The 11,687-nt window shown below is 40.2% G+C and overlaps 1 protein-coding gene across 2 annotated transcripts in view; it reads left to right on the top strand.

Moving 5' to 3' along the window:
* Positions 1–5,731: 5,731 nt before the first annotated feature.
* The window catches only part of VTI1B (vesicle transport through interaction with t-SNAREs 1B), a 12,980-nt gene continuing 7,024 nt past the window's right edge, over positions 5,732–11,687 (top strand). Inside the window, exons 1-3 of one of the 2 annotated variants that reach the window (XM_007442170.4) lie at positions 5,732–5,975; positions 6,922–6,980; positions 8,278–8,469. In XM_007442170.4, the coding sequence (XP_007442232.1) occupies positions 5,858–5,975; positions 6,922–6,980; positions 8,278–8,469 (369 nt within the window). In that variant the 5' untranslated portion in view covers positions 5,732–5,857. The remainder of the gene's footprint in view (positions 5,976–6,921; positions 6,981–8,277; positions 8,470–11,687) is intronic. The other variant, XM_007442169.4, reaches the window with a different exon arrangement.

Here is an 11,687-nt window from a genome sequence, read left to right as displayed (position 1 = left end):
AAGCTTGTAGGAGCGGGTGAAGCAGTTATAGAGAAGTCAGGGAGGAAAGCATGGATCAGAAGAGGAAGATGTAGGGAAAGTTAAGGAGAAAGAGCAGTTTTTTTTCTGCTCCAGCAGGAACTGAAGCTGGAAGGGGAGGATATGTGAATTGGAATCCTGAATGGCTTAAAAAACCTAGCAGAACTAAGAACAGATATAGCTAAAGTCTTAGAACAAACTGATGCTGTTTCCAAAGAATCCACAATTACATTAAACCAGGGGATCAAGTTATGGTGAAAAAAGGAAAACCAGGAGGAGCCCTGGGACCACGATGGAAGGGACCACATACAGTCCTTGATGTAATTTCACCCCATCTAGTGTACCTGGACACAAACAGATGGTGGCACCGTTCCCAAGTTAAGCCTGTGTAACTTGTGTAAATAGGCTAGGTTATTTTTCTTTTCTATTCCCTTTTTTTTTTTGTTCCCCCCCCCTTTCTTTGTTTTCCTTTGCTTTTTGTTTGTTTGTTTGTTTTTGTCCCCCCACCCTTTTGATTTTATCCACAGGATCCAAGCATGAAGATCTACAGTACATCCAAATTCTCCTGCTGGGACAATGCCTAGAAGCTCTGCAGCACAGTTCTAACAACAATTTTTTTGTAGAACTGGCACAAACAGCTATGAACAGCTCAGCTTTTGCGTAGGGTGACTTTTGGCAGTGGGAGGAATCACATCTACCTGTTTCTTTGGAATACCCTCCAGCCTAGAGACATTAAGAGATGTTACTGTTTTAAAGAATTTCACTAATGACTTGTGGGAGGGAATGTTTTTTCACTTTGGATCTTCTCCAGAACCTGAACCATGGACAATCTAGAGGAGAATGACCCTGAATCTTTCAGGTGTAACCAATGAAGAAGTGACTGATATTAGTCCTCCAAAACCGTGTAGCTATTGACTATCTATTATTAAGAGCAGGACAAGGCTGCAAATCCTTTCAATGTTTTTGTTGTTTTAACCTTGTAGGGCATTATTTTGATACACAATTTTATACTCTATATATACACAATTTTATATATTTTATATATGCTTCACATAATGTATAACCATACCTGTAACAGTGCACTCTATTTTATTTCTAAAGGGTTAACTTGCTTTTGCTTTGTAAAGAGCACTGGTTTCTTCCTCCCCCTTATCTCTTTGCTGAATGCCTGATTGTCTTCGAATAAGCAATTAGCCGAGTACAAGCTCAATGTTGTATCAAGCTTTTCGCAACAGTTGTGAGGCCCTGCATTCCAGAGAGAGATAAGAAAAATCTTGTATGCCATTCCCTTGGTAACCAGAAGAAAAAGTTACATTTAAGTTCACCTTCCTAAGAACCACCTTTCACTTGTTCAGACCGTCCCAAAAATCCCTTGTATGAGGGGATGTATTATCTGATTATAGATTTAAATGTCTATAAAGCCTCTGATGTTTGTGTTGTGAGGTGTGATTCCATCAACATTTTTTGTTAATGTGTTGATTGGGGTCACCCAGCTGTGTCTTGATCAAACTACATTTGCTATTCATCAGAAGTCTTACATTGAGACAAAACTAGCCAAGCTTAAAAATTCTAGCCTCTCACATTTCCCAAGATCCAGAGGGATGGAGCTGGTCATGGCTCACATCTTGGTTACCAGACTTTGGATCTTGGGGAAGGAAAATTGCTCAGACCTTGTTGTTTGTATTATTTGTTTTTATATTAATTTCTTCAATCTTTCAATGTGTTAAAATTGTTTTCTGGAAATATTGTATTTCCATGTCAACTGGACAGCAAACCTATTGGCAAGAATACCTAAAAAAACCTGTAATGCTCTGAGTGGGTGATGAGTGAACCCCATTTTGTGGCATCTCCTGTTTAACTCGATGCCAAGGGGAGGAATAGGTCAGACTTGGTGGCTTCCGTCCCTCTAGCTAGTGCCTGGCAGCCTGGTTGGGAAGGACGTGGGTAAGTGTGTGTGTGTGGCCTTGAAGGAAGAGTGCTGCTTCTATGCTGACCATTCTGGAATTGTTCAAGAATCCATGACCAAACTGAGAGAGGGCCTGAATGCCCGCAGGCGAGAGCGTGAAGTCCGACAAGGATGGTTTGAGGGATGGTTTAATCTCTCCCCGTGGCTCACAACCTTGGTTAGCACTCTCGCTGGACTGTGATTATAGCATGTACAGTTGGTCCTTGTGTCCTTAATAGGCTTATAAGGTTTTTTCAGGATAGACTGGGTACCATAGAAGCACAGGTCAACATGGTCTGCACTCATAAATACCTGCCTCTCCCAACCACGGAACCAGTGGCACCTGAACAGCTTTTTTGCAAACCTCAACTCACCTTTATCAGTGATGAGGAGGAAGCTGCTCTTTAAAATAATAAAAACAGAGGAGATGTTGCATTATAACACCCCATCACATGCTAGGCATTTCTGTTAGTGCAGACTAGTAAAATCAGTCGTACACTAACAAGGAAGCTAGCATGGAAAGTACCAGCAACAACCTGGGGAAAAGCCTCAAATTTCAGGAGGCAAGCCCCCGCAGCTTGTCACGTGCTCAATCGAAGCACATGATCCCTTGTGTTTCATGTATTATCATATATGGTTATGGGCTTGTATTAGGTAGTGTGACGTATATATGCTTAACCCTGCCCTCTGATGTATTAACCCAGCCCTCTGATGTACTCAATAAAAGAGGTTTCCAGACTCCGGTCTGGGCGCTCTCACCCCCCTCGAAGGAGAATCAGTTTGGTGTCTTCTTTCCCCTCACTCGTGGGAGGCCCGCTGTAACTGCGTGAATGTTACAATAACATAGAGTAAATTTTAATCCTTTAGACCACATATTTCCCCATTGCTGCGTATGTATATTATGACCAATATTTTTTGCCCATGTAATCATGCATTGTTTAACTTGTTCTTCAACCATTTCTTCTCTCAACAATAATTTGTACATTTTTGCTATTAAATGTTCATCTGTTTCACATAATTGGATTTCAAACTCCGATTTATTTTGTTCAAATCCAAATTCCTTTTTAACAATTTTAAATTTTACCATAAGAAATCTTAGTTGTGCGGGTCAGTTGATGAGGAGGAGGAGCTTCACGGGGGCTCTCCTGAGTGTCACGAGGGGAGGTCAAATGGCGCAAGAATGTTTTGCATGTGGGAAGAAGGAGGGAGGGAGGGAAAAGGAAGGAAGGAAGAGGGAGGGAGGGAGGAAGAAAGATTTCTGACGCTCCCTGCTAACTTTCCACAAAGAAAGTCAATGGGAAAGCCAGCAGCAACAAAATTCCTCCATTGTTGTGAAAAGTCGGGGTCCTTATCTGCAGATGATTTATCTGTAGCTACTCTGTTTGGAAACAATCCAATGAAGATTGAAGTTGCTTGCAAGGTATGGAGCCCCACTGAAATTCATTAGTGTAGTTTTAGATACTGAAATAGAATACTGAACAGAGCCTGGCGTATTCTACAACAAAAACATGTAGATTGTTTACTGAAGTTAACCCAAAAAGTCACATTTCATTTTTATTACGAATTTTCATTTGAAAGAATCACAGTGACTCAGACAAGCACTATTTCCTTGTAGTGTTAATGTGGCAATTTTGTGGCTGCAATCCAAAGAACAACAGAACTGGGTGTCCTCACTGGGGCTCCCTCCACAGCTCTGAATGACTTCTCATTCACTTGGTGTCACTAAGCTGATCCTTTTTTCTGCTGCTGCAATTTTTCCTCAGGTCATGTTGGAAGGGAAAAACATTGAAGAAGGATTTGGGATTGCATATAGAATATTGAACAAAGAAGCTGCAAAAGAAAACTGCTGCATTATTTTAGATTATTTTTATGTAATTTTAGATTTTTATTTGAAACATTGAGTTAATTTCTGAAGGGAATCATTATGTGTATTTGTATTGGGCCCTGTCTCCCATTGATCAGAATGAGGTAGAATTATTTCTAAGGGAAGAAAGCTATTCTTTCATCAGGCAGCTCATTAAATGTATCAAGGAGTCTGGTGACTTTTAGTTATTTGATTAAGCAGCTGAGATGCTCCTAATTCTTTGTTCTCAAATGTGACAACTGTCTAGAAAAATTGATCTCCTCACCTTGCAGTCAGTGGGTGGCACTAACGGGATACCCGTCTCTGAGTGCTTAAATGAGGAATGAGGATGGCTTCCTTTGGGGAAGAGGTTGTTGTTGTTTTTTAACTGACTATACAGGCGAGTACATCCCATCCTGCACAACCTGAAAGGGACAGCCTGAGGATGCGGGTTGTAGCATCTGAGCTAGTTCTGAGCAGCTGAATGTCAGATTTTAGTGCTTGAGTGCTTGGTGGGCATTGATGTAACAGGCTTCCTCATTTCCTCAGTTCTTGAGCTATGAATCACAGCAAAGAAGAATTGAAATCTTGAAAATCAGTATCAGAAGCAGTATCTTTCTGAATGCCACTTGCTGAGAAACCAAATGTCGTTATGTTCATACCATGGCTGTGGGCATCCTTTAGGTCTTAACATTAAGCCACGCGGTCCAGTAAAAGCTTCTGATGAAGTAGCTGCCTACTGTGCCTTCTTTCAGTGGGTAGGGCTCTGTTTATAATTCCCCCCTTGTTTCTCTGGTTGCTTCTTAGCAACCTACAAGGGCAAGCGTGAGCAACCATGTGTTTGTCAGTTCATCTCATTCTCTTTCTACCATTTTTACTTTCTTCCTGGGATTTAGGAGTCGGATAAGTTGATCCAGGATATAGACAGTGATGAAAACAAGGTGAGTAAACTAAAAGAATTTTTTTCCAGGATATGAAATAATTTCTGGAAATTCTTGTTTATGTCTGTGGTGGATTCAGACATTCATTCTTCAGTCTTGTCTCTACTCCTATTATTCTACTATTATTAATGTGATGACTGGTAATTCTTTACTAGTGTTCAACATGAAGTTCATAGTGATGTGTTCTTAAATATTAATAGAAAACTACTTTGGAAGCAGCTCTTCCAAAGGACAGTAACCTGTGTAATGCTGTCCCAGGCTAATCTTTTCAGTATTGCTTTTATTAACCATTGAACACCAAAATGCATCCAGAACACAGGAGAAAAACAGGCAGGATTAAAAGGTTGAGATAGTAGAATGTAACTGAGTTTCTGAGCAAATCTGATTTTTTTTCCCCAGCCAGCTTACTTACATTTTAAGTTTGAGGACTCCATTTTAAATACAAAAATATTCAGTATAATTAAGTGTCCTCAACCATTACCCCTCTGGGCTTCTCAAATTGGTGCTCAACCCTGGCTCTAGTCCTCAAACAATAAACGTACTTAAGTAAGCACATAAACTTACTCTCTACTTAGAAATGATCCACATAATATTTAATGGAGCTACCGGGACTTCCAGTTAAATAAGCGTAGGGTTATTGCGTCGTCCAGGGTAACCTAGCTGACCCCTGGCTAATCTTGGAAAGGTAAAGAAAGTTGGAGGTGTGTAGCCGCTGGATAGGAGACCAGCCGCAAACCACTTCCGTACTGGTGCCCGAAGGGAACCCAACTGGAAGGAGACAAAGGTATTGCCCGAATCTCCGCTGACCAATAGGAAGGCGAAGTTCTCTGTTGGGAGAAAAAAATCAGACCCTTTCAGCGGCACCCGACCACCCGCAGCGAGGTGGCTGTTTCTCCGCCGAACGGCGGCGGCGCTGTTGCAACTGACGGCACGGTTTCGCAGCACCGGTTTAGGCGCCTGGCGGGGTGGTCTGGCAAGGAGAGAGGGACGAGGAAGTGCCTCGGCTCCGCCCGTTGTCCCGGAAGTGCCGGTGGACGATGGCTCCCAGGCGGTAGTTAGCCGGCGCGGCGTCGGGTCGAAAGAAGCTGCGGCTTCCCGACTCTTCGCGGGATGGCGGAGCGCGGCATCGGCTCCTCGGAGCATCTGGAGCGGCTGCACGAGATTTTTCGCGGCCTGCATGGGGAGCTGCAAAGCGCCCCGGAGAGGCTGCGCGGGAGCCTGGCGGTTGGTACGCGAGCAGGCAGCGCTCAGGTCCTGCGGGGGGAGGGAGTCCTTCCCGTGTTCGGCTTCGGCCTCCCTGCGCGGGGCCGCGGACATTTCCTAGCAAGCGAGGAGGTCGCTGCTGGAGTCGAGAGGGGAGCTGCTTTGCTGAGGATTACCGCGTGCCGGTAAAATGTATTGAAAGTAAAGCTGACAGTAAAAAGGCACGAATGGTGTGAATGAACTAAATCTGTAGGTTGCTTACAAGTTATATGAAGGGATGCACGTCCATACAACAGGGATTACCCTGCATATTTGCTTTCCAGAACAGATTTGGGTATGTGTGGAGAGAAAAAATAATTGTTTTGGCCTGTATTGTTCCCTCAGTAGAACAATACTTTTGAATACAGCCCATTGTCTAATAAGCTATAGGTATAAAATAGCTATTTGCATGGGGTCTGCTCATCTACAGCACTAGAGATGACAATGCATTAGTTTCTGGGGACATCTGAATGTATTTGAGTGAAAGTGACAGGAAAAACAAGGCAATGATGTAAAGGATTTCCCATGGTTTTCTATATTTTTTCCTGGATTGGTAGAAAGTTTTTTTTTAAATAACTTTGTTGTACCTGCTTGAGGGCTGATATCAAGACACACTGACCTAGACATCAACATAAGAAATTTATGCATAAGAAATGCATAAATAAAAATGCATTTAGCCAGGGATCCTATCAGTTTAGGGCAAGGTGAGCAGCTCCAGGTCTACATATGGCACTCTGTCTCTAATTACTGGAAATTAGCAGCAGACTTTCTCACCACTTTGAGATGGGAAGCACTTCAAATGTTAATATAAGCCCTCAAGCAGGCACAACAAAGCTATAAAGAATATATTTGTCTAGGATTTTTTTTGGCACTGCTGATATTTTATTTTGTCCTTTGATGAAAATTTACTTTTTTTCTTATTTATCTTGCAGAGGAGAAAAAAAAGTTAATCCGAGAATTTGATGAAAAACTAAAAGAAGCAAATGAAACAGTAAGGATATGAACTATTCTTTGAGAAACTTTAGAATCCTAGTGGATATGAAACCAATTTAATTAAAAGTGTTTTAAACACTGTGGACTTTAATAAAGTGCTTAGTATTGATTGAGGTCGGTGTTCTCATCTGTGGCAACTCTAAGATATGTGGACTTCAACTCCCAGAATTCCCCAGCCAGCATGGGGATTTCAACTCTGGGAGCTGAAGTCCACACATCTTAGTTGCCAAGGCTGAGAAACACTGGATTAAAGTAATGCATTTCAAAAACATTTTCCCTCTTTTCTCTTTTTCCCATTTAACAATGTGTCCAGACGAGCCAAAGCCAGTACTTCAAATAGCCATTAGAACTGCCTGCTACTCTGCCTTCTGCTAAAAAAAAACAGTTTAAACACATACTAGATTTTTTTTTTCTGAATTAGGCTTAAAGATAATTATTTATATTTAAAACACTACAAAGATAATTGCATTGCAAACTGTTTTTGAAATTTATCTTGCTTTACAATGAAGATTGCTATGCAGCAAGGTGAGATATCATTCTTTTGATTCTGGTCTTTGTTTTTGTTATCAAAGTGATAATGCTGTGTTTGGCTATGCCACTTCAAAATAGTTAATTTTTTCGTCAGGAAAATAACATTGCTTTCACATAGGAAAAAAGATGACAGGAAAATGATTGCAGCCTAGTTTTCTCCCTGATGTGTTGTTTCCTATATGCTGTAGCTTTTTTACTTTTGAAACAGATAAAATAAGCAAGTTCCATATGTTTTAGAAACAACTGTATTTTTATAGCCTTTTGTGAATCTTATCTTTTCCATTGCTTTTGTATAAGTAAAATTTGTAATTTGCTACTTGGGCCTTTTGGCTATAAATAAAGGAAGTTAACAGTATAAGTAAAATGAAAATGTTTAAAGTGTTATCTCTTTTTTGGTTTTTAGTGTCATTGCATGAGATATTTTTAAGTTGGTAGAGTACTTTTTCTAAATGTATTCAGTTTTGGCTGGAGTTTCTTTACCAAGGCAAAGAATACAATAATTTGCCTAAAGCAAAACCATAGGGTACAAATTTTACAAATAAGGAAATGAATTGCTAAATAGATTATATTTTAAATTTTAATCACAGAGACTAGTGAAATAATGTGATTCTTAAGAAATTTGAGTGGGTTTTGGGTTTTTTTGCAAAAATGGTCTCTGATGTGATGTTTATGGTAGATTAACCATTTTCAGATTGGATTTACATATTTCAAATACAAATGTAATAAGGATTTTGATACATGTTTACTTTTAAAACTTATTCAAGTTACGGGAAATGGAGGAAGAACTGAAATATGCCCCAGTGTCCTTCCGCAATCAAATGATGGTCAAAATTCGGACTTACAAAGGAGACCTTAGCACATTCCATAGGAAAATGAAAAGTATGGATTTGGGAGTAGTTCCAAGTGCACGTGGGAATTCAAAATTTGGAATCTTCTCTACAGAAAATGAGCAGAGAGTAAGTACTAAGTATACTATTATTTTTAAGGTTGTTTTGATAGCAATGCTCTTCAGGTTCTTATTCAGGAAAGTGTGCAGAGGCTCAGCTCATCGTGAAAACTTAAGAAGAAGGCATGTAGAGAAGAGACAAATTGGTTTATGGATTGATTAGAGTTATAAGAGTTAATGCAAAAGTATATATGTCCTTATCTTAATGGCTTGGTGCATTGGAAGCAAGCTTAGCTTCTTCTGAAAAAAATGAGGGGATAAAAAGAAAAAGGAATGGAGGGGGTGAGGGCTTAGTTGAGTAGCAAATGTGAAGATCCCTCCTTCCTGAATACCAGGAATCTTTGCTGCTTTCCAAATTCTGCAAACAGTAAAGGTTTTCGTAAGTCTTCATTGAAGAATTTAGCAAATTAAAAGAAAACACAACCAACTTCTCACTTTGAGATCTGAGAAATTATTGATAATGTGTCAGAAAAAAATAAAAGGAAAAATCTGTTTTTTCCTTCTCTTTCCTTGGCTGAGGGGAGGAAAAAAAATTCTTCAACATAATGATCAGTGAGGGACAGGATCTCTCAATTATTATCCAAATCAACTATATTTAGTTTATTGGATTTGACAACATCAGTAAGAAGTGTAAACCTGAACACTGGAATTAGATATTATTCCAATGTTTCCAAATTTAGTCTGTTTCTTTCAAATTCCTTGTCAAAAAGTTAAGTAAAGTACAGAAGTGTGGAAGTTTTAAACCTGCATTAGTAATTAGTGACTATTTTTTCAGCTCTTGCAGTTATGTATTGTCTGCAATTTTATAAAAGTTAACAGGGAGTGGAGATAAGAGTTCACCAAAAGTGCTTGCAGAAGCTCACTTTTTTTATTTATTACATTAATTTTTGTGCCACCTCCTAGGACTCTAGGTAGCTCAGAATAAAATCAACTACAAGCCATTAAAATATAACATTAAAAATAACATAAATTAAAAAACAAAAGCCCATCATGTGGCCCCAATCTTTAAAACAGTTCCCCAATCTTTTCTCCAAAGACCTATTGAAAAGCAGAGACCTGAGAATTTCTTCCCTGAATTTCAGTGATGGAGAATATTCTTTTGTGCCTTTGTCAAGCTGGAATGGAGCCTCTACTTTGAACTGCAGAGTATCTTTAACAAAATATGGAAGAACCAACAGCAAATAGTATCTTTAGTAATAAGCTCAAGCCTGAACTTTTGATGTTGTCTTCCACATTGATAATGATGATTAAGAAATTGATCCATAATATGCACCAGAACATACAGTGGGGCAAAAAAGTATTTAGTCAGCCACCAATTGTACAAGTTCTCCCACTTAAAAAGATGAGAGAGGCCTGTAATTTTCATCATAGGTATACCTCAACTATGAGAGACAAAATGGGGGGAAAAATCCAGAAAATCACATTGTCTGATTTTTAAAGAATTTATTTGCAAATCATGGTGGAAAATAAGTATTTGGTCAATATCAAAAGTTCATCTCCATACTTTGTTATATATCCTTTGTTGGCAATGACAGAGGTCAAACATTTTCTGTAAGTCTTCACAAGGTTTTCACACACTGTTGCTGGTATTTTGGCCCATTCCTCCATGCAGATCTCCTCTAGAGCAGTGACGTTTTGGGGCTGTCACTGGGCAACACGGACTTTCAACTCCCTCCAAAGGTTTTCCATGGGGTTGAGATCTGGAGACTGGCTAGGCCACTCCAGGACCTTGAAATGCTTCTTACGAAGCCACTCTTTCGTTGCCCGGGCGGTGTGTTTGGGATCATTGTCATGCTGAAAGACCCAGCCACGTTTCATCTTCAATGCCCTTGCTAATGGAAGGAGGTGTTCACTCAAAATCTCACGATACATGGCCCCATTCATTCTTTCCTTTACACGGATCAGTCGTCCTGGTCCCTTTTCAGAAAAACAGCCCCAAAGCATGATGTTTCCACCCCCATGCTTCACAGTAGGTATGGTGTTCTTTGGATGCAGCTCAGCATTCTCTCTCCTCCAAACACAACGAGTTTAGACCAAAATGTTCTACTTTGGTTTCATCTGACCATATGACATTCTCCCAATCCTCTTCTGGATCATCCAAATGCTCTCTAGCAAACTTCAGACAGGCCCAGACATGTACTGGCTTCAGCAGGGGGACATGTCTGGCACTGCAGGATTTGAGTCCCTGGCAGCATAGTGTGTTACTGATGGTAGCCTTTGTTACTTTGGTCCCAGCTCTCTGCAGGTCATTCACTAGGTCCCCCTGTGTGGTTCTGGGATTTTTGCTCACCCTTCTTGTGATCATTTTGACCCCACGGGGTGAGATCTTGCATGGAGCCCCAGATCAAGGGAGATTATCAGTGGTCTTGTATGTCTTCCATTTTCTAATTATTGCTCCCACAGTTGATTTCTTCACACCAAGCTGCTTGCCTATTGCAGATTCAGTCTTCCCAGCCTGGTGCAGGTCTACAATTTTGTTTCTGGTGTCCTTCGACAACTCTTTGGTCTTGGCCATAGTGGAGTTTGGAGTGTGACTGTTTGAGGTTGTGGACAGGTGTCTTTTATACTGATAAGAAGGTCAAACAGGTGCCATTACTACAGGTAACGAGTGGAGGACAGAGGAGCCTCTTAAAGAAGTAGTTACAGGTCTGTGAGAGCCAGACATCTTGCTTGTTTGTAAGTGACCAAATACTTATTTTCCACCATGATTTGCAAATAAATTCTTTAAAAATCAGACAATGTGATTTTCTGGATTTTTTTTCTCATTTTGTCTCTCATAGTTGAGGTATACCTATGATGAAAATTACAGGCATCTCTCATCTTTTTAAGTGGGAGAACTTGCACAATTGGTGGCTGACTAAATACTTTTTTGCCCCACTGTAAATTAATAAACATTGGAATGCTTATTAAGACATTCCTCTGTTCAGTGCTGCTAGTGATCATCTAGATGCATCTTCGTTACGCTGAATATCACTAAGCCAATCAGGGATGTATTTTAATTTCCATTGATTGATAGGTTGATTGATTGATTTGATTTATATTCTGCTTTTATTTTGTGTAGCTCAAGATGTGCAATAATACATAATGCTCCTTCTTCTTATTTTCCCCATAACAACAATCCTGTGAGGTGGATTGAGCTGAGAGAAAGTAACACAGCTGGCTTCCTTGCCTAAGGGAGGACTAACGTTCTCCCAGTTTCTAGTCCAGTACCTTAATGACTGCACCAAG

This window comes from Python bivittatus, unplaced genomic scaffold, assembly GCF_059951505.1.
Source record: "Python bivittatus isolate LINGU-HERP-01145 unplaced genomic scaffold, Pbiv_v1 ctg000480_np1212, whole genome shotgun sequence".
Lineage (NCBI taxonomy): Eukaryota > Metazoa > Chordata > Lepidosauria > Squamata > Pythonidae > Python > Python bivittatus.
This window is presented reverse-complemented; position numbering and strand designations above follow the sequence as displayed.